This window comes from Leiobunum rupestre, chromosome 1 (assembly GCF_980474605.1).
Source record: "Leiobunum rupestre chromosome 1, qqLeiRupe1.1.hap1, whole genome shotgun sequence".
Taxonomy (NCBI): domain Eukaryota; kingdom Metazoa; phylum Arthropoda; class Arachnida; order Opiliones; family Sclerosomatidae; genus Leiobunum; species Leiobunum rupestre.
In genome coordinates this window covers 57,703,503-57,727,113 of record NC_143384.1, presented here as the reverse complement: position 1 = coordinate 57,727,113, position 23,611 = coordinate 57,703,503, and the positions used below count along the sequence as shown (strand labels likewise).

Below are 23,611 nucleotides of genomic sequence, written 5' to 3'. Positions count from 1 at the left end.
TAACTGCTTATTCTTAGTTTATTAAGGTCTGAAGAATAATACACGTGAACATTGCCCAATTCCAGTCTCAACCCATTTCAAAAACCAACATTAATTTTTATACCGAATTTCCGATCACTTCCGCTTTAAGCTTAGCTTTCCCTAAAATATTATTAAGTCTCGTTGTTCGCATTTCTTGTTCGAATTCACTTTCTTCTTGGGTTTAGTGTTAATGTCGCGATAGCTTTCCCGACAATTGACAGAACAGAACGTGGCCATAGTTCCAAAAGAGTTTAGATAAGAAATGAGGAAACCGTAGCGCATTTGGTCCGCAAATGGATGATCCAAGCTAGATTCGAGGCTCTCTCCGAATTTCAATAAAAAAGAAAGTTTCTCCTTTGAATGGCACGATTTGCTTATTATCTTATCGGACTATTCGTTAACTATTATCCTTATTATTTACTTATTATCGGATATTTGTACATTGTCAAGGTGTAAAATTTTGATCGTTATCGTTTAATAAATACGGCGATTATTGGTTCTATCCATCGGGATAAATTTTCGAAATATAATTTAAGAGCACGATTATGACACAAGTTTTCCGGTCGTCCGTTATACCGGCAACTGTTTCGGAACCACGCGTTTACGGGTAAGCCGAAATTGTACTGACGTAGAGTGGATTGCGCACCATATCTTGAGACGGCACGACGATGGTGGGGTCGAAATGACCATCCAAGGTCTTGGCGCTTCTCCGGCCTCTGGGCGTGTTATCGCGGTGTCCGTCCAGCACCGGAGAACTGTTCGCGCTGTCCAACAACGGGTTATCTTTGAACATGGTGAACACCGTCGACAAAGAATCGGCGTACGAGAGCGGTTTGTGCGGGATCCGACCGAACTTGTGGATTAAATAGAGCATGGGACCGAATACACCGCCCAGAACCGCGATGCCGGTAATTGTCATTCCCAAACTGGCCACCACACTTCTCCCTTCAGCATCTGACACTAAACCGTAAGCAACAGTCCAGGCAATAAACACCGGAACGCAGAACAAGCTGCTGATAAACAGGTTTTGTCCTTCCCTGAAAATGAAAGAAAATTAATTTAAAACCATAGCTTCATTTAAAACCCTAGCTTCATCTAAAACCCTAGAGCTTCGACCGAAACCCCCAGCTTCGTTTGAAATTCTCAGCTTCGTCTGAAACCCCCCGCTTCGTTTGAAACCCGCAGCTTTGTTTGAAACCCTCAGCTTCGTCTGAAACCCTCAGCTTCGTCTGAAACCCCAGCTTCGTCTGAAACCCCAGCTTCGTCTGAAACCCACAGCTTCGTCTGAAACCCCCCGCTTCGTCTGAAACCCCCCGCTTCGTTTGAAACCCCAGCTTCGTTTGAAACCCCCCGCTTCGTTTGAAACCCTAGCTTCATCTAAGACCCTAGAGCTTCGTCTGAAACCCCAACTTCGTTTACCTGTTGGTATATGGTACATTTCGTGCAGTAAATCCCAAAACAACACAAAGGAAAAGTAGCACAGCTGAATAGGCTTGAGACAATAGAAAGTCATTCGTTTTGGTAGAACACAACGCGACACCGTTGCGCACAGTTACAGAAGGATTGCTCAACTTCCACCATTGAACCTCCATTGAAACTTGGACACAAACCGCAAATAACAGACAGAGAAACTGATTGAGACGGCTGTCTCTTCCTGAAAAAAAAAACAATTTTAATTAAAGTCACCTAAAAACGCCAGACTAGAAGGAAGTTATCAGATACTGTGTTAAAACACTAAGATATTACTGCGCTGTAATAATTTAGAAGGGTATTTCGAGCTAGAATAGAAGCCAAAATAACCAATTTTAAAATTTTATCAATGGGAGAGTTAACTCCAGTGTTATTCACGAAGTTGGTATAGCATGAAACGCCAGAACTCACTAATTTTAAATTATTTATTTAATTGAAATGCCTTAGCCGGGATTTTCACTCGCGCCATCCCATTCGAGATTAGGCATTAATTTGAAAAAGAGTTTTAAGCCTTTTATTAGTGAATTTATGCAGAAGTAAATCAAATTAGTGTAGGTCGTATTAAAATCTCCAAGAGGTACTGTGTGAGAACTAATACGGGTTATTTAAATTCCTTTTCAAGTATGTTAATATTTTGAGTGAATTCTTCCATTTTTAGATCGATGTAGGCTTCAAAGCGACGACAGCCAATGAATTTAAAATACTTGTTACATCTTACATTCCACTTATACTAAGCCCAACATTAAACATATCTTGCATTCCACACATTGTAAACCCAACTTTAAACATAGATATGTTCGTACTAAATATGATTATACATGTATAGTAGGTCTTTAAGAATGAATTCTGTAGAAATTAACATAATTTTGGTAGAAGATAAATGTCTGACTCTATATAGTACTGATATCTTTTTATTTGAGTGTAATTTAGTTTTAAATGAGCCGTAGCAGAAATACACGAACCGAAATTATCAGCGACCTATTCCTCTAACGCTAGAGCCAAATTCTCTGTTTCCCCCTTCTTAAACGCAGTATGTCATCCCGCCCTCCTCAAAAAACGAGAATCTCCGTCTCCGGGATGAGCGTTTCAATACGCCACCTGGTGTTGCTAAGGTAAACTTTTGAGTTAACACAAACTAAAAAGGTGCTTCGCGTGCATCATTTTTAGTCTGTGTAAAAATTTAAAACCACGATAATTTTATCTTTATAAATTGTTAAAATTTAATACGAAAACCTTCAACTTGTCGAGTATAGATGCTTTTACACAGTGCTTTTTTCCTACAAAACAAGCCGAAGTTAAGAGATAAATCGGTTCTTTGCAATATAATTAAACGACTAGAAATGCCAACGGCATTGAGTATACTTCAGAAGCTTTAACAGACATTTTAATATTTACATACATTTTCAGACTTTAACAATACAAAAATAACTCTCTTCTTTCCAAAAGAAACGGACACGTAAGGTTTCCCAAATAACGAATTAATTTTCGTACGTTTTCCATTATTATTAACTAACAGACGTTTAGCTTACATACACTAAGCCTCGGTTGACAGATGACGTTTCGCGTAGTTTTTTCTAAGAAAAACGATACATTTTACCTCACTAGATGGCGAACTAGTTACCCGTGGTGCACTCGGATATATTCCCCGCGGTCGGGCGGGACGAAATAAACGAAGCTAAATTTTCTACCCTCCCCCTGGCGTACAAAGAAAACGTATCCCCCGAAAAAAGCGCTCGCTGATAATTTCGGTTCATGTATTTCTGGCCGTAGTTCATACCTCCAAGACCGATTGATTTGGTAGACCTTAGGTGCATAGCTTTTAGCAAAATGCAAGAGAAGCAAAATGCAAATGCCACGTTATGGAAAGACCTCTGCAATCCGCATATGGTCGGTGACGCCTTGAAGAGAAAAAATATCGGTCCAACGAATATTCCCAGCAAAGAGAAAAGTTGGATGAAATCCATGATATTGTTGGCCTTCCGAATGCACCCTTCGCAAGTCTTCATCATCAGGAAGACCGTGACGTACATCGTGAAGAGGATTCCGCAGCCACAGGTCGACAAAATGACTAGTCCCCAGGGTTTCGCGAACCACGAATCGGAATAGCGTTTGTCGGGTACAACCACCTTCGTCACATCCTCGTAATACGAAACCCTATACGAGGAAGAAATACGAGTCACGAGTTCAATGAGAATTCCAAATATATCGAGTAAATTATTGTCCTATTTCCAAATGAAAGTTAATGTATGTAGCGGCTGACGAAGGACTACGGTCCGAAAGCTTCCAAATTCCAAAATATTTTAATCAAAATAAAAAAATTAACTCCATGAAGTAGCAGGTCTTTTTATTATAAATATTTTTAAAATATTCTTAATTTTACCATAGTACAGAACTTTAAAATTCAATGTTATATTGTCGATTGAAGCAAATTACGTCGCATCCTTTGCACACTGTTTTATTAAAGAACTGATATAGCTATGCATGATTAATCCACATTAAAGTGGTCTAATTATTTTTTGTTGGATGTTGAGGTGTTTCCTTCTAGTTTTGTTCCACTGTACGAAATAAAATATGGGGTAATATGGGACAAAATGGGAAAAAGTTAGAGATAGCGCAATGCCCTTGAAGACTACCTATAAACTATCTAAACTTTTTCACGGTATATTTATTGGCAAGCGGACTTTTAAATTGGTAAATTTCAGAGAAATCTGAAATTATTTCTAAGTTTCTAAAAAACAATTTTTCATCGATAGGTGTCTGGCAAAACGTTTCAATGAGAAAGTTGTAAAGCGTACTCTCGAACGTACAAATAAAATTTGTTCCACCAAAAATTGACCATTTTCCCTTAGATATTACATCATGAACAAAGACAAGTTATAAGCGTATCACTTTCACTCCAGCTTTCTCATTGAAACGTTTTGTCGGTGAAAAAAATTCCGAAAATTATTAAATGCTTTTTCCAATTTTTCTGAAATTTAAAATTTAAAACTTTTTCTTGTCAATAAACATACTCTGAAAATTTCAGATTAAATTTTTATTTATAAAAATGACCTGGCCGATAGTACTAAGACACCCTGTATTATAAGACCAAGGGATTTACACAATTTTTGCAACTTAGTTATGGGTTTTAACGTAGTGTTGTTTATCGGAAAATTTTCCGCGGAAAATATCCGAGGCCTTATTTCCGGAAAATTTTCCGTATTTTTCCACAATTTAGTGGTGTGATCTACTTGGGATGTTTGATTTTTAGATATTAAAGCCATAGCTACTATCAAAATATTGATAAAAATATGCTAATAAATAGGTAGTTTATAAGTTCATTGTTATATCTATATATTTGGCCCAATTTATCCCAATTTTCTCCGGAATTGTCATTTCATACCTTGGAGCAAAACATTTAAAATATAAATTAAAGATCACCCAAATGTTCCGTATGAAACCAGGTTGTATAACGATCTTAACTGGAACTGGGTATAAAATATCGATGATATCAGTCAAGACGTTTTTGAGATAAACTCGCTCTTGGCGTAACCGAGTTTAAAATCCTCAATTTCATTGATGGTTTTGACAACATTGATTTCGTGGACTTGACAAAGTGTGTTCTTTAAAACAAAACCAACTACAATTAACCACCGCCTACTTAGACGACTCTTGAACTAACTTATACCTTTCTATTTCGGCTCCCCTTAAATGTAAAACACAACTGTTTCGATTGCTCTACCGACTAGAAATTTCGTTAGTCACTATGCGCATGTTCGAAGATATCCCAACGAGCGACCATGTTTAAAAATAGGAGGACCCCTAGCTCCGTTACGCCACTAGCGAATAATGATTATTCTACTTGACTATTGGACAAAGGGGACTGCGCTCTAAGATGAAAATAAGTCACAAACCCTTTAGTCAAATCGGCTCGCATCGGGAGCAAACTTTGGTCATCTTCCAGCAGTTTGTCATTGGGCTCATCGTCATTGGTCATGGAGAGAGAGCTCGATCTTAGGCTGGAAGGGGGAGCCACCACCGCTTCTCCGTCGACGGAAGTGGTTCGGTACGAGCCTTTCTCGACGGACAGAGATTTGGCTCGCAGCCTTTCTTTCGACGCTCCGGACACGATCAAGTCGTCCAACATTAATCCGCTTTCATCGCTGTACCAAGCAACCTGCAAAAAATACATATATTTAGAAATAGGCACTTTAATACAAGACCCATTATTTTTACTTCCCCCGAAGTGGCCAACTACAATTCATACTTAAATCAAACCAAGATGTTGGGGTCATGTTTATTTACCATTCAGTTCGCGTCATTATACCGCGATGGCGCCACTTGTCAGGTGAATCTGCATCCGAAGATCGGACGCATTCTAAAACAGGTGACATGCGGTACCGCGCCGACAGAAGTCGTGCTTTTGTAAATATGTTGTATTTCTAATGTTCTAGTAAATCGCAGTTAATGAATTTGAGTTATGTTCGTGGTTTTATATTTCCGCCTGAAAGTCGACATAACGTTCCTTAATTTAAGTCCGACTTTCATATAAGTTATATTTTTGGATAGCTGTGGTTTCCATATAACCTAGAATTGCAATTTCGTTGCTTAATTTTAATTCTTAGTAAGGTTTTTTGGACAGCGTTTAAGTACCCCCATCAACTCCAACATTGGAAATACGCGTGGTTATAGAGACTTTACGCGAATTTCTCTCTGGAATTTTCCAAGGCCGTTCTAATATGATCCAAAGTAACAAATAAGTGTGACACTTATCGGAGGCCATTCTAATATGACCAAAAGTAACAAATAAGTGTGACACTTATCGGAGTATTACGCGATGCTTAAAACGTATGACCTGAAGTAACAAATAAGTGTGACACTTATCGGAGTAATATGCGATGCTTACAACGTGCGACCTGAAGTAACATTAAGTGTGACACTTATCGGAGTAATACGCGATGCTTACAACGTGTGACCTGAAGTAACAAATAAGTGTAACACTTATCGGAGTAATACGCGATGCTTACCGCGTATGACCTGAAGTAACAAATAAGTGTGCCACTTATCGGAGGCCGTTCTAATATGACCAAAAGTAACAAATAAGCGTGACACTTATATTTCCGCCTGAAAGTCGGCATAACGTTCCTTAATTTAAGTTCGATTTTCATGGAAGTTAAATTTTTGAATAGCTGTGGTTTACATATGACCTAGAGCTGCAAATATATTCCTTAATTTTAAGTAAGGTTTTTTGAGCAGCGTATACGGAGCCCAGCAATTTCGAACATTGTAAATCCGGGTGTTTATAGAGGTCTACGCGCCCGTTTCCCTCTGGCGTTATTCAAGGCCGTTCAGAGTGGACCGCGCTTTCAACGTATGACCAGAAGTAACAATTAAGTATGACCATGATCTACCTAGTTTTCAGCGTATGACCAGAAGTAATAAGTGTAACACTCAACGTAACAAATAAGTGTGATCAAAAGTAACAAATAAGTGTGAACAGAAGTAACAAATAAGTGTGAACAGAAGTAACAACTAAGTGTGATCAGAAGTAGCAAATAAGTGTGATCAGAAGTAACAAATAAGTGTGATCAGAAGTAACTAATAAGTGTGATCAGAAGTAACTAATAAGTGTGATCAGAAGTAACTAATAAGTGTGATCAGAAGTAACTAATAAGTGTGATCAGAAGTAACTAATAAGTGTGATCAGAAGTAATTAATAAGTTACTTGAAGAAATAAGTGTGACACTCAACGACTGACTAGTAGTAACAAATAAGTGTGTTCAGAAATTAAAAAAAGTGACACTAATCGAAGGAATCTTCGATGCTTTCAAAGTATGACTGGAAGTAACAAATAAGTGTAAATATGTATATATGTGTGACCGTGGATATATTTTGGTTGCGATACCGGTGTTGCAGGTTGCTGTGAATAGCTCAAACAAACTTAACACATTAGAAGGATTGTGTGTATTCTGACCGTCGTACGTCTTGTTTATTTCAGAATGTATAGGGTAATTTTTACTTGTTAGGTACAGCATTGTATGATAAAATACGCGAAAAAGTAGATTAGTCCATAATTAACTTAACTTTAGGTACAGCATTTGCTTCCAATGATGCCTTCCATTTTGAAAGTAAATTTCATCCGGCAGAAAATGTTTACTACACACAAAGTCATATGAAGTAATTGAAGATGGAGTCCAATTTTCGCGAATTACCGCTAAAACCCATTTTCCTAGTAATTCATCATTTCTCAGAGGAAATCTTTGTGTAAAAAAATATCTTATTCCGAGATTATTATAAAATATTTACTTTAATATTACATACTTATGAAATGATAATTTTATTTCTTTCCCAGATCTTTCTTTACAATGTGAATAAGCGCAGTTTTTAACCATTTTTGCGGATATGCTTTTAGACGCAAAAATTTAAACACGAAAAGACCGCAGCTGCGCACGACGTGATGCGCAGTGGATCGCCTTCCCCCCCCTCTTCGAAATTCGCGTCGTAGCCATGGCGACAATGTTTAATGCGTTTGTCAGATGGCGCGTACATCGCGATTCCACCCTAATGTCAGCCTTCTAGCTCGCCTGTTTCCCTTGGGATTGACGGAAAGGACAGTGCTTCTAGTCTAATTTATATTTCTATGGTATCCATCGCTATCAGTAGTATTTTACTATATGTCCGAAATGGTACATCATACATACCAGGGTTGCCACAGTTTTTTCACAATCAAATTCCCTGACTTTTTCATGTTTTCCCTGACCATCTCCGAAGATTTTCACTGACTTATTTTGTATTTTTTAACCTATATTGTAGTAAAAGTTTCCTATTTGCAACCGAAATTAAATTCCCTGACATTTCTCTGTTTTTTAGACAAAATTTTAAAATTCCCTGACTTTTCCCTGATTTTCATACCAATATTCAAATTCCCTGAATTTTCCAGCAATTCCAGGTTTTCCAGGCATCGTGGCAACCCTGTATACAGTTTTCATCACTGCAAATCTAGAGGCTACAAAAACACATCAGCGTAAGATAACCGATCTTTTAAAAAGTAAACAACTTTTCGTAAATTTGATAGTATCAGATGTGCATAATGTATTTCTTCAGAGAGAGGTAATAATCTCCCTCAAGTACTGTTATTGACTTAAAGGCCTAGGTTTTCTTCTGCCTGTCACCCTTTAAATTAACTTAGTGGAGTACAAATACCCTGGTGGTAGGCCAACCGCTGAACATGTTGGCCTAATTTAAAGGGTGACAGGCAGAAGAAAACTTAGGCCTTTAAAACATGCATCTTCCCAGGCTCCCATTGATTCTTAGTAGTTTTATCAAATTACAATGTTTTGAAATATGTAGTTGTAGGCATACTTACTTAAAATATTTCAATTTAAAATAATTCTATTAACATTCAGATATGATTTGATAAGATTCCGTAACGGCAAAAATGACATTAACGTTTTGCGGCTTACTACGGGTAATACTATCCAAACCTTTGACGATTTAAAGCGAAGTTGGTCTAAGCTCTTGAATATTTCGAGGAAAATGGAACGCAAACTAGATAGGAAGCGAGGCTGCTTTGAGGAATAAAAGTATCAAATATAAAAATCGATTTAAGACGAAGCTACGGAAGAAGAAAGTAATGCGTTTCATGGAAATTTAAGAGCCTTTGGCTTTCCCCGTGAGTAGGCAACTAATGACGCAACCAAATCGTATGACAAGGCCTACCACCCGACATAGCAGACTCTTTTTTCCGCCGAATAACATTCGAGGGCGATATTCCAGGAAAAAGGCTAATTTAACGAAACAAAGATTTAAACCCCCGTTGATCCACGTACACTTATCTTATTTTTCTATAAAATGGGTTCCCTATTGTCAAAATGAAATCCTTTGGCAGTCACTGAAGCAGCGAAAATCAATTTTTCGAGCAGATTTCCAGAATCTTGATAGTTACGAAGATTTTGGAAGCATTTCATTATAGCTAGACCAGTCATTTACGTAAATTTCGACAGTATTTTATAGTAACTAAAACCAGCCATTGAAGAAGATTACGGCAGGAAATCTCAGTAACTTAAAACCGCCATTTAAGAAAATTACGGCAGGAAATCACAGTAACTAAAACCAGCAATTTAAGAAGATTTCGGCAGGAAATCACAGTAACTTAAAACCGCCATTAAAGAAGATTACGGCAGGAAATCACAGTAACTAAAACCAGCAATTTAAGAAGATTTCGGCAGGAAATCACAGTAACTTAAAACCGCCATTTAAGAAAATTACGACAGGAAATCACAGTAACTAAAACCAGATATTTACGACGATTACGGCAGGAAATCACAGTAACTAAAACCAGCCATTTACGAAGATTACGGCAGGAAATCTCAGTAACTTAAAACCGCCATTTAAGAAAATTACGGCAGGAAATCAGAGTAACTTAAAACCACCATTTACGAAGATTACGGCAGGAAATCACAGTAACTAAAACCAACAATTTAAGAAGATTTCGGCAGGAAATCACAGTAACTTAAAACCGCCATTTAAGAAAATTACGACAGGAAATCACAGTAACTAAAACCAGACATTTACGAAGATTACGGCAGGAAATCACAGTAACTAAAACCAGACATTTACGAAGATTACGGCAGGAAATCTCAGTAACTTAAAACCGTCATTTATAAAGATTACGACAGGAAATCACAGTAACTAAAACCAGACATTTACGAAGATTACGACAGGAAATCTCAGTAACTTAAAACCGTCATTTATAAAGATTACGGCAGGAAATCACAGTAACTAAAACCAGCCATTTACGAAGATTACGACAGCATTTAATTTCCTAGTAGCTAAATAATCAATTGACGTATATATGGGCAGCATTCGATAGTAACTAAACAAGGTATTTCCCTAATTAAAATAAGCCGATCCCACCCTATCATGGTGACAGCCGAAAACGTGGCGCCATCTCTATATTCATTGCTGAATTATTAATTAGAAAAGTGTTTGGGATTCAAGAAACTGCTGTGTACTAAATTATAGGTCAGATTATATTGAATATCTACTATATTTTAACAATGTAGAGTGGGATCGGATTATTTAAATATAAGTTTCCAATTTCTCCACTACGCGAGAAGCAAAATGTCTTTCTCGAGTTGAAATAAGCAATGCGTAGTCAAAATATAGTAATGTACAGGCTAATTAGTGCAATGAGGATAAATAATGAATATACATCTAGATAGTAAATAAAGATTTTCCACTTCTGAATCAGACTAAATATTTGACTTTAAGAAATATTTAGTACGTTAGTTAATGTAAGTTTTAAAATTCGGTCGAGACATTCAGGGGCATTTTTCGGTCGAGCTATTTTCTGAAAATATTATTCAAGTATTATAAATTAAGTGGTAAAATGCGTTATTTATAAAGATAATATTAAAATTATTCCATTTCAATAATGGTTAAAAACGCCTAATTGTCACTTGGGAGAAGAAGAACTTAGGCCAGGTCCCTCTTTGTTGAATCTAATGGGTCGGCTTAGCTTGTCAACCGTCCTTAACCCCAAAAACTAAAACAAATAAAATTCTATTTACCTCTTGTATTTCCCCCGTTGCCGAAGGCGCCTTCAAGGTGAAACGGTTGGTAGTCAAGAAGCCATCGTCACCGTAGGACAAGCCTGTTCCTTCGAAAGACATGATGCCGGACTTTTTGAAGACGTGTTTGGTGTGGCGCGCCACGTTGAGAATCTCGGTCGAAAGGGACCTCTTCATGTCGACGAGACAATCGGTGCCGTGCCTGCACATCCTCTTCTGGACGTCCTTCATGGCCAACGACAGCGTCCAGACAGCTTTAATGGTCGCCGAGACGTCGTCGTCATTGCCAGGCAACAAAAGTTGATAAAGTTCATCCGACGTTGATTTTTGCGTCAAGAGATCGGCCACGAGTGGGTTACCGACGCCGTTGCTCGTTCGAATAACTTCCTTGAAGAAAGCGTGGAACTCCGGAACGTGAGACACAACCGGGGATATTAGCAGCACGTTATCCAACTTCTGCAGCCTATCTTTGGAAGTCCTCGTTTCGAGGATATGAGTGATATCTCCCGGAGTGACGACCACCACTGGAGGTTTACTATCGCCTGGCTTAGCCGCTCTTAGCGTTTCCACCGCTTCCAAGTTGTCCAAGAACAGAAGAGTTACCTTGTTGTGCGACTATGGACGAAAGAAACCAAATATTATTTAATGCGTATCCCTAACATGGTTTCCACAATAGTTATTCCAAAGTCCCTGAATGTTCCAGGTTTTCCCTGACCTTTTTAAGGCCCAGCTTAGTCAATTTTTCACTTCGTGATAATTTAGTATTAAGGCTTATTAAATAAAAGTTCCGTGTATTGCCATGTTGGAATTCCCTAAATAAACAATTGAAGATAAATTTAAATTCCCTGAGTTTTCCCTGATTTTCTTGTTTTGTGGCAACCCAGCTTTTACCATCCCTTGATTTGCCGTACCAAACTTGATACCATAATTAAATCCAAAATTATAACCACAATTAACAATCCAAAAGGTGTTATATTCCACTTCTTTCCAAATTTATAAAATTATTTGATCCAAATACAACTGGTTTCAAACTGAACGTCTCTTATTTACAGTTAGATCAAAATTTAGATCAAGTCATTTTCGTAAGTTTATGTGGCGTATCAGTTTCATATCGTTGCACTCAAAGTCAAGATCATTAAAAGACCCGAATTATTAAAAATCCTAACAAATGATTGATATTTTTATCTTCTATACTCGCTTAGGCCCAACGCTGTAGAATACTTTCTCCTTTGTTTTAAATATAGTAAAGTCACGGAAAATGTGTTAGGAGCCTTCTAACACTCGTCTGAGTGTTTTATTACGTTCCGCGCAACGAATATTTGCCTAAATATTAATTTTTTTCTTTTATTTCTTTGCGTCTTTTAACATTTAAACTTATCAGCTACAAAAGATTTACTTAATTTGATAAAAAATAAAATTGGATTTTTATTTTAAGCCATGTTGCTCTATTCAAAAAGTGCTAATAAATTAATTAGCAGGTTCTAAACGGAATTTCTAAACTCTAAAACTGTAACGAAGTTTCCTTTGAAATCCAATTACAACATATTTTGAAGTAACCCCTTTCATTTACTATTTGCCAGAGGCCGTTCGCTTTACAATCGAGTTTAATGAGCTTACTTGGACGCTCCAAGCAGCCAGGATGACGGACTCGCAAGTGGGTTCCTTCTCGTCCCCGGTGACGGACACCACGTCTAGACCAATTCGCTCCGCCATCATTCGAAATCTCGAGGCTAAGTGACTTTGAATACCGTCGGAAGCGCACATTACAATGTTGTTCCATCTTAAATGCTTTAGAATGCTTATAATGGCCTGGGGAAGAAATAATATTATATTCATACAGTTGAAAATGTCAATGTATATTTTTGTTAATGGTAATGTACTCTGGAACATTTTTTTAATTTCAATGTAATTTGTAACAGTTTTGTTAATACCAATGTACTTTTAACGTTTAAAATAAAGATAAAACACGACATTATTGTGTAAGTATAACTTTTGAAACGTTTTTCTTAATGACAATGTACTTTGCAAAATTTGTGTAAATGCCAATGTACTTTGTAACATTTAAAAAAAAAGATAAAAACACGGCATTATAGTGTAAGTACAACTTTTGAAACATTTTTCTTAATAACGATTTACTTTGCAAATTATTGGATAATGGCAATGTACTTTGTAACATTATTGTTAATGCCAATGTACTTTGGATCTCTTTAGTTAATGACGATGTAATTTACAACATTTTTGGTAATGTCGATGTAATTTTTAACATTTTTAGTAATGTCGATGTAATTTTTAACATTTTTTGTAACGTCGATGTAATTTTTAACATTATTTGTAAAGTCGATGTAATTTTTAACATTTTTTGTAATTTCGATTTAATTTGTAAAAGTTAAACTGGCCTTTGAACTGTAACCATTAACCTAATCAATTTTATTTTTACCTCTCCGAGGGGACTCGGGGGACAAAGTCCCCTAGGAGGGGTTATACAACCACCGTGTCTGTCTGTGGGTCTGTCTGTCAGGCCTGCGAACGCGTTCGCATTTTCGGTGCAAAGTGTAATCACTGCGTACGCAGTTTCTCGAGATCTCTGCGTTCGCAGTTTCTCGAAGGGTTGGCAAAACCACCGTGTGACGGTGAGCGTTAACGGATTCATTTGCGGTTCGGTTTGGTTGGTGTTTTTCGCTCACCGTCGTGACGGTTTGGTGTTTTACGTTTTTGTAATGTTTATGCGTAGGATGTGAGTGTTGAATTTGTTGTGTTTGTGTTCTGATGGTTGTGCATGTTGAGTCTGTTGTGTTTGTATGGGCGTTTTCTCTCCAACTTCTTCTTAATGACTTTGGGACGGACCGAGTGCAATGCTACCTCTCAACGTCCAATGGCAGGGTTTCCACCAGTTGTACACGGTATTCGTCTTAGTATCAATTTGCAATCGCATCGGGCGGGATTTGAACCCGAGACCTCCTGCTTGACAGGCGGACGTTCTACCACAGAACCACCGACACTTGTTACGCCTTAATGAAAGTTAGACCTTCAGCTTTATCGGAAGCGTATTTAATAGAGTACGAAATTTTGGTTTAATTGAAATAGAATTGAAATTGAAATTATTGCATCGAAGAAATTCTAATTTAGCGTTTCTCTATTGATTAAAAGCAAATGCGCCACCCAGGTTTCGAACCCAGACCATTCGGCTTGGCAGTCGAGCGCTCTACCACAGAACCACCGATAGCTCCTTAGGTTCACTGAAATTAAGACAAGCATCGTAAGCATAATAGGTAATAAAGTCTTTTTTTATTAATGAATTTATGAAGGCCTAATCTGTTTTTTTAAAGGTTAAATCTTGTTTTAGCGCAGTCAGCCGAGATAAAAGGGTTAAAGGGTAGACCCTGTGGGTGGTCCACTTTGTTAGTTTTTTTGTTATTTATTTACGGGTATTATTAACAACCTATATATAGTTGTGTTAATTCAAAGGAGATAATTTAACGTTAATTGCTTTAAGAGCTGGCGGTTAGTCAAGTGGCTCTCTGTGCTTTGTTGATGGTAAGGTTTTTGCTTCTTGTAAATATATTTGGTGTGGATATTTGGATATCTACGATTTCTAACGCATTCAATGATTTCCTGGGTGTGCGAGTCATTATATGATATTGGAAATTGGACGGCATTGGTCTTTTTCATGCGGTATGTGTCACAACGTCAACTGGAAGTCTACGAGCGTTGAAATAAAATGAGCGTTAAAGATGCGGCAAGTATTTCGTAAGCGAGAAAAATAGAAATACCATCTGTAGATATTTCTTTCATTAAAATTTGCTTAGTATTATATTCAACTGATAAACATGTACTGTAAAAAGGGTTAAATTCAATTGTGCATTGTTTTAGTAAGTCTAACTCGCTGTTGTAACTACTTAATTTATAATATTCTGAATAAATTAAACTCGATTGTTTCGTCTCAATTATTTAAATTAAAATAAAAAATTTATACCGGGCAGGGTTTGAACCGAGGATACGTTTTTCGTAAATAACTCTGAATTGCGGAGATATCTTTGGGGGTCGTGTCGAGAAATTAATACCACTAGGTACCATTCTTCCGAGGAGAGGTATATTTTGGCTTGCCAGCTTGTTTATTTTTGTTTTCAAAAATGTAAGTCATCTGAGCGAATTACCTGTTCAGTTCACTAAGTAAGGTAACAATGAATATTTTTATGTTATACAAGACATGCTTTATTAAATTTGTACTTTGAGTCAAATTCCTCCATTAATGGTACAATAGCTGAGATGATGTACAGTTTGGGAAGTTTTTGAAAATAAAAACAGCATTTTCAAGTTGTGTGGCCTTAGGCTATCCAATTTAACTTCTGGAATCTGCTATCTTTTGGTCCAGATTGTTATTGCCAAATATTTAATTTAAAATTAAACTTAAAATTAAATAACGCGGAAAGGGAAAATATCATTGTAGCAGTGGCTGTATTGTGTAAGTATTGTTTTAACTAAGAATTTACATGTAAATGTAATACCCGCGGAAGGATTTATACGCAAACTTCGAGAAGGTAAATTAATTTAGCTGCTGAACACCTTCAGGCGGCTGTTGTCGCAAGTTGTCCACTGGGAATTCCCTTCAAAAGTCAATATTTTAAACAAGCGCTTTAATTTATAAACGAGCTGGAATAATCGAGAGCGAGAGTCGCCCCAAAGCACCACGGTACAAGAAAGGCTTCAAATAAGTCATGCTCCAGGTAATACAGGAGAATAATTGAAAACATCTATAACGAAATACTGAAGTAATACTATAATGATGAACCTACTCTGGAAAGAGCATCCGACGATGGTGTCGTATTCAATGCATTGCTGGGCAGAGGAAGGGCAACTGGTTCTGAACTTGTTCCGCTAGATGTCATCGTAGTCGTTGTAGATACTACCACAGGAACTGCAAATGAATTTAGTACCTGCGCGGGTACAGTTAACGGCAGGACGTCGCATTGCCCGATTACACCTATAATAAGCGATAAATTGGGGTGTTGAGTTTTTAAATCAACTGGTTTGACATTTAGATTTGGGTCAATTATGTGTGATTACCAAATATTGGCGAAGTTCTTTGATCTCGACAACCGGGTGCGGGGTGCAGTTGGCCCATTCTTTCGATCATTCGGATCATCTGCCTGTGCAGGACATCTTCGCGTCCGCAAGAATCGTATAAATAGACTCCTGAAAGAGTTTAAAAACATTAGAACATTTTATTTTAAACTCCTTATAAAACTATTTATAGTATATTTTCATATTTAATAGTGATAAGCAAACCAATTTTAAATTTATTATTAATACTAACATACGTTTGGTTAAATCAATGTTGCTATGCAACAGATTGTGACGATTATGACGAAATACACAACCGTTGACTTTTGATGATATAATGTTTTACAATATAACAACTTTAAATAATACATCATTGAATTTATTAAAATACAACGCGCATCAGGTATAATTAATAACACTACTGTACATAGTTAATATTCAAAAATCTGAAATTGCATGATACTATCTTTTAGCTATAATAGAAATCTACACCTAATTGCTCAATAATTTTAGAATCCGCTTGTAATTTAAATAAATAAAAACCACAAAAGACCGCGTATAATACACGCCTTTAATTACGAAATATATTGTCGTTCCAATTGGCAACGGGTTATATTGAAAATTAAATCGGTGAAGGCTACGTGCATCAATAGCGTGAGTTCAAAACTTTGCAATCCTAATTCGTTACATTCTGGGAGTCCCAGATTGTTAAATAGGACAGTGATCTTTCGAAGGTGGGTTTTCTTTTATTTCGAGATCATGATGCCTATTTTGTTTTCTCGAGAAGATCAGAAGATGGGTGGGTGGAGTGGAGCGTTTAATTTGGCTAGAGAGAGGAGAGTCACAAACACACCGGAGATTCCGGATCTAATCGCCACTATGGACGAACAGTTTAAAGGGTCAGTCAACCGGCATTGTTCGAGGCAGCTCCCTCGGCGAGCGCATTATTCTCGAATGCCTGGAGAAGTTTTCGTGATCATTGGATCGCGTAGTTTCAAGGCTACCGTGCCCATTCATTCGGATGGAAAAAAGTTGGAGGTCTAATAATCGCCAAAAAAGTGCACGAAGCGTTCTCTATCGGCGATCGTTTTCTCCTTCGATAACGTTCCGCTTCTGGGAACTTCTTGAACGAATTAATTTATTGGCGTGGTAAGGCCAACTGTAGCGAATCTGTTGATCTAAAGAGCCGCGGTTTTACGTGCTTAAGTTAATGGCTTTTAAAAATGGTATTTGTTTTGCTTTCTTTTTTCCCTGTTTTGTCAGTTATTTAATACGGGAGATTCGCTTTACCCTTCTGCCATTAATCTTCATATTTTTTCCATTGATCTATATTCGCTGCTCTGATGGCTGAACCATGTCAAATACGGTGTGCGAAACTCAGTGTGAGTAATGGACTGCTAGACGGGAACGTCCAGAGAGGATTGCCAAGATGGAAACGAATAACTTTGCTTTCTTTTCAACGGAGTAAATGGAAATGGAACTACCGTCTTTGTTTGTTTGTTTCTTAATATAGACGATACTCAAAAGGGAGGCAAACCCACCTTATAAAGGAATGTTTACGGTTTGAAACTTATATCTAAAATAAACCAAATTGAGATATTTTTAATATTTCTTCCTTTACTAACGACGAGACTACCCCAGGTGATAATCACCGATTTGGTTGAAACTAGGTGGGTATGTAGACCTTATGGTAACATGCAATTTCACCAAGGGAAAAATTGCAATGGGCATTAGTTTTGCCATGGCAACCGAAAATGTTTTTGACAACACAGTATGTATATTTTCTCTTTGAAAATAACATGGGAATCTGAGCACTTCTGTAAAAAATTAAAAAAAAATTTCAAATTTCAAAACCAAAAAAAAAATAGATCAAAATTGACAAATGAAATAAATTTTATGATATTTTGATGAATTTTCGTCAATTTGATCAAAATATGTAAAAATTTATCAATTATTATTTTCAATGGGACAAAATACAGACTGTGTTGTCAAAAACATTTTCGGTTGCCATGGAAAAACTAATGCCCATTGTAACTTTTCCCTTGGTGAAATTTCATGTTACCATAAGGTCTACATACCCACCTAGTTTCAACAAAATCGGTGATTATCACCTCGGATAGTCTCATCGTAAGTCAACCAATAATGTCTTTATTTATACGTTAGGACTAATGAGTATTTTAAAATTATTCTAAGCTTTGCTACATATTTTTTCCAAGTTCCATTTCTTGTTCGGTGAGTAAGCTCCTTCCCCCTAAGAAAATAAAATCAGGCAAGTATCTCATTGTTTAACTACAACTGACGTCTTCTGACTTGATTGAAGCACACTCCAGTGACGTTTTCCTTTCCCCCCTCTTGTGCCGGTGGAAAATTCACACATGATGGTTTCAACAATGTCATTCTTCCTACAACCAGTTCCTCCTTACAAAAATACTATCATTGCATAGGTGGCTTACAAGAATACTATCCTAGTAAAGGTGGCTTGCAAGAATACTATTCTTGTAAAGGTGGCTTGCAAGAATACTATTCTTGTAAAGGTGGCTTGCAAGAATACTATTCTTGTAAAGGTGGCTTGCAAGAATACTATTCTTGTAAAGGTGGCTTGCAAGAATACTATTCTTGTAAAGGTGGCTTGCAAGAATACTATTCTTGTAAAGGTGGCTTGCAAGAATACTATTCTTGTAAAGGTGGCTTGCAAGAATACTATTCTTGTAAAGGTGGCTTGCAAGAATACTATTCTTGTAAAGGTGGCTTGCAAGAATACTATTCTTTTAAAGGTGGCTTGCAAGAATACTATTCTTGTAAAGGTGGCTTGCAAGAATACTATTCTTGTAAAGGTGGCTTGCAAGAATACTATTCTTGTAAAGGTGGCTTGCAAGAATACTATTCTTGTAAAGGTGGCTTGCAAGAATACTATTCTTGTAAAGGTGGCTTGCAAGAATACTATTCTTGTAAAGGTGGCTTGCAAGAATACTATTCTTGTAAAGGTGGCTTGCAAGAATACTATTCTTGTAAAGGTGGCTTGCAAGAATACTATTCTTGTAAAGGTGGCTTGCAAGAATACTATTCTTGTAAAGGTGGCTTGCAAGAATACTATTCTTGTAAAGGTGGCTTGCAAGAATACTATTCTTGTAAAGGTGGCTTGCAAGAATACTATTCTTGTAAAGGTGGCTTGCAAGAATACTATTCTTGTAAAGGTGGCTTGCAAGAATACTATTCTTGTAAAGGTGGCTTGCAAGAATACTATTCTTGTAAAGGTGGCTTGCAAGAATACTATTCTTGTAAAGGTGGCTTGCAAGAATACTATTCTTGTAAAGGTGGCTTGCAAGAATACTATTCTTGTAAAGGTGGCTTGCAAGAATACTATTCTTGTAAAGGTGGCTTGCAAGAATACTATTCTTGTAAAGGTGGCTTGCAAGAATACTATTCTTGTAAAGGTGGCTTGCAAGAATACTATTCTTGTAAAGGTGGCTTGCAAGAATACTATTCTTGTAAAGGTGGCTTTAAAGAATACTATTCTTGAAAAGGTGGCTTGCAAGAATACTATTCTTGTAAAGGTGGCTTTAAAGAATACTATCCTTGTAGAGGTGGCTTCCAAGAAAACTATCCTTGTAAAGGTGTTGTTAAATAATTCTATCCTTCTAAAGGTGGATTACAATAATTATAACCTTGTAAAAGTGGCTTAGAAATATACTATCCTTGTCAAGGAGGCTTGCAAGAATACTATCCTTGTAAAGGTAGCTAACAAGAATACTATCCTTGAAAAGGTGGCTTACGAAAATACTATCCTTGTAAAGGTGGCTAACAAGAACACTATCCTTGTAAAGGTGGCTAACAAGAATACTATCCTTGTAAAGGTTTCTAACAAGAATACTATCCTAGTAAAGGTGGATTGCAAAAATACTATGCTTGTAAAGGTGGCTAACAAGAATACTATCCTTGTAAAGGTTTCTAACAAGAATACTATCCTTGTAAAGGTGGCTAACAAGAAAACTATCCTAGTAAAGGTGGATTGCAAAAATACTATGCTTGTAAAGGTGGCTTACAAGAACACTATCCTTGTAAAAGTGGCTTGCAAGAATTCTATCCTTGTAAAGGTGGCTTGCAAGAATTCTATCCTTGTAAAAGTTGCTTACAAAAATTTAAATTTGGTGGGTTATAATAATAATAATAATCAGCTAGGGTAATACCCAAAGCACCACCTTAGGCCTCAACCGACTTTAATGTCTTTTTAAGGAACGTGGTGGTAAGCCCTTCATGCGTCGCTAGTCAACAGCTCCGAGCACTCACTATCGTCGCTAATCTCTACAAGTGTTTCAGCCAATGCCTTTGCTCTTTCAAAAGCTCTTCAATTATTCGTAATATTTTTGAAATATTACCAAACGACCGTAGAAATAGTTCTGAAGCGTTGTTTAAACCTCAACTGAACATTTCAGTAACGAAAATAAATAATTTACGACTTAAATAATTGCCCGTCAGTACGACTGCTAGCCGAGACTAATAAAATAGCATTTATCATAAATTAGCATCCGAGAAGCTTCATTATTTGGCCAGAAGATGGCGTTAGTTTTCTTCCGGGATTTCAACCACGCTATTTTAAATTAAGCCCAATAGATCTTTATCTCAGAACTGAGGAACTTTGCCAGGACGTGTTCTAGGGGAGGGTTTTGGAGGGGGTGGGGGGCGTAACAATGTTTTAAGGCTTAAGAGCAGGGGGAAAATTGATGTAGTTTTTAGGGGTCAAGGGGGTGAAAGGTTTGAACGCCACCTCGTTATGAAATCCAGGATACGCCCTTTGAATTTTACATTCAAGCTAACATTGCAAGTTTTCAGAGAAAAATATTAGTTTTCTGTAGTGTTGTTAATTTTTCGAAAAGATAAAATGCGGAAAAATTTCCAGAAAATATTCCGAATTGCAGAAACTTTTCCGCAAATTGGAAAAATAAAAAATTGAAACAAATTATTTTTAAGGGTTTTAAATGTTTTTAACTTTTTATCGATATAAAATGTCTAATATCAGTAAACATACTATAAAACATTAAAAGTGTTACATTGTTAATCAGTTTAAACTAGGCTAGAGGTTTAGTTTTACTTTTAGATTCGAAAAAATGAGGCGAAAATACCACTTTATTTAAATTTGCAAGCAATATAATAGTCTAATCATGGAATGAAAACTTGTTTTTTTTTTCGGAAAAATATGGAAAACTTTCCAGAAAAAAGGCTTCGGTCAGTTTCCGGAAAGTTTTAAAACTTACAACACTAGTTTTCTGTCAATATTTGAACCCGATTGTAATTCATATCAGACAATTACACTGCTAATAGAATATAAAAACAGTCAGAGCGATTTAGTTTCAGGTGGATTCCAAATAATATCTGAATTAGGAAAAGCCGCATGAGCCAAATTGATTTAATCGAGGTCCAAGTTATATAGGATCTTCAATATTTTTTCCAGCGTCAGCTGATTCAAATCATTTTGATTAAAATCAAATTATTTTTTTAAATCACATCACTGTTAAATAACCGCATTGTTACCTCAAAAATAAATTTATCCGTACCTAATTATTATACAAGACGTACGGATATATTTAAAACTGAATTAAGTAAATTAAACCCCATTAATAGAGTCCAATTAACCGGAAATAAATTTAGGAAAGACATGGATATTTTCATGGGCTATAAAACTAATTGATTAACACCTGGAACATTGGTACCCGAATTCCCTTAATAACATAACAGCCTAGTCAAATTGGTAAAATTAACCCTTAAATCTTAGGCAATTTGGTACAAACTTAAATATTATTACCTAGTCGATTTCGTGTAAATTTTATACCAAAACATAAGTCAATTTGTGATAAATTGCACATTAGTAACTAAAATCATTTGACTTTCTATTTCCCTAACATTATATAAAAAATTTCAAATGTCTATATAAATTTTCTTAACGATGTCAAAAAAATATATGTTAATGTTCCTAACATTCTATAAAATGTAATATTTAAATATATGTAAAATGCCGTGCGCCAAACCATGTGTAGCAACCTGCTGATACGACAATGTATTGTTTTGTTACACAATAAAAACCTCTTTCATTTCATTTCATTTCATGTATATCTATAGAATAAATATCAAAATTACAAAAAACTTGTTAAAGAATTCCAATTAAAAACAACTCGGTGCAGTCTAAAATATTAAATAATTAATTCAATTTAGATTTTAATTAATACACGGTTTAAACAAAAATTCCATCAACTGAGACTTCAAAACTGTCAGTAATTGTTCAAAAACTATCAAATTGAATAACAAAAACGATGAAATAAAAAAGATTGATTTGGTTTTTATTACATAGAGTCAACTCCGATATTTTCTAAGAAGGAAAACAACAAAGATTTTTACTTTGACTAATCTAAAGATGGCGTTACATGACACTAGGTGGTTAAATAACGAAGGGCGTTCCAATTAAAAGAAATAGTAGCGGGAAATCGCATTGAGTGACTTTGTGTCGTGTAGCGCCATCTTCAGTGTGGTCGTATTAAAAATCTTTCTTTAATATTCTTGAAAGACTATTTGCTAATGGGTTTTTTGATATTTCCAGAATTTTTTGCAAATTCAGGAAACAAATTTTCTTAAGTGGATAAAACGATAAAAACTTCTATCAACTAGCGAAGACGATTTTCAAATATCCCGTCAGTCTATGGAATCCGCCGTCTTTTTTGAGCCTGACTCGCTTTTACCATTGACATTGCGCGTCTGGGGGCTTTTGACGATCCTTCTTACACTTTGATAATACGTTCTATCGACCTGATCCCGAACGTACAAAGCCTTCCTCGGAATATCAAAGCGCTTGGAAGTGTCTGTACGTAGAAGCGTCTATTCCGGTGCACTTACCGATATTAAACTCTCTGGGATGTTTCCGAAAATTCACTTGATGAGTCGCCCAAACGGCTGCCAAGGCTTGACGAACGGCTTTGGGACGCAAAAGACCGCAACGGCTGCCATTGGTGCCCGGAGCTCGCAGGTCGGAGATCACTCCAATATTGACTTGTCCCGGATAAACGACTGGAACCGGATCTTCGGCCACGATACCCGAGATCCGATGACACTGAATCAGCAATAAGGCGAAGGCGAAGGCGACGCTACGAAACCTTCCGGCCATGACAGAGCTTCACCTGATAACGAAAGAACTCATTTATTAATGGGATACGACGCCTTAATTATGTATTAGCACTGTTTCTCGGCCAAAACAAGAACGTCCAGGCGGAGTTTAATCTTGGTTTTACATCGAAAACACTTTGCATTTCAATCGCTTTCTCATGAGTGTCTTCATTTGTCTTTCCGAGAAAACACGTAAAATTAAAACAGTCGATGAGTAGTCTTTGGGGTACGACAAGAGTTAATTGGTCTATAATCGATATAGGCTCAGTTACCAATTTTGTGGCATTCGTAATTACAAACATATGAGTTTATCATTTAATAAAGAAGGGCAAACCACGTGAAAATCCATTCTTTGCATT

At 36.6% G+C, this 23,611-nt stretch overlaps 1 protein-coding gene across 1 annotated transcript; it reads right to left on the bottom strand.

The window, feature by feature from the left end:
- On the bottom strand, nt 1-23,260 carry LOC149963367 (metabotropic glutamate receptor-like). Its single transcript, XM_090170577.1, has 9 exons — nt 22,986-23,260; nt 16,107-16,235; nt 15,836-16,023; nt 12,660-12,851; nt 11,043-11,657; nt 5,385-5,647; nt 3,269-3,645; nt 1,441-1,675; nt 1-1,058 (listed from the first exon to the last, which is right to left on the bottom strand). The coding sequence occupies exons 1-9, from the start codon at nt 23,251-23,253 to the stop codon at nt 623-625; spliced, it is 2,703 nt and encodes a 900-aa protein (XP_090026703.1). The 5' UTR covers nt 23,254-23,260; the 3' UTR covers nt 1-622.
- Nucleotides 23,261-23,611: the final 351 nt, after the last annotated feature.

Coding starts and splice junctions, on each gene's coding strand:
- LOC149963367 (XM_090170577.1), bottom strand. CDS start 23,253: ATGGCCGGAAGGTTTCGTAGCGTCGCCTTCGCCTTCGCCTTATTGCTG. Junction 12,852..15,835: donor CGTCGGATGCTCTTTCCAGA/GTAGGTTCATCA, acceptor TTTCTTCCCCAG/GCCATTATAAGCATTCTAAA. Junction 1,676..3,268: donor CAAATCAATCGGTCTTGGAG/GTATGAACTACG, acceptor TTTTTTTTTCAG/GAAGAGACAGCCGTCTCAAT.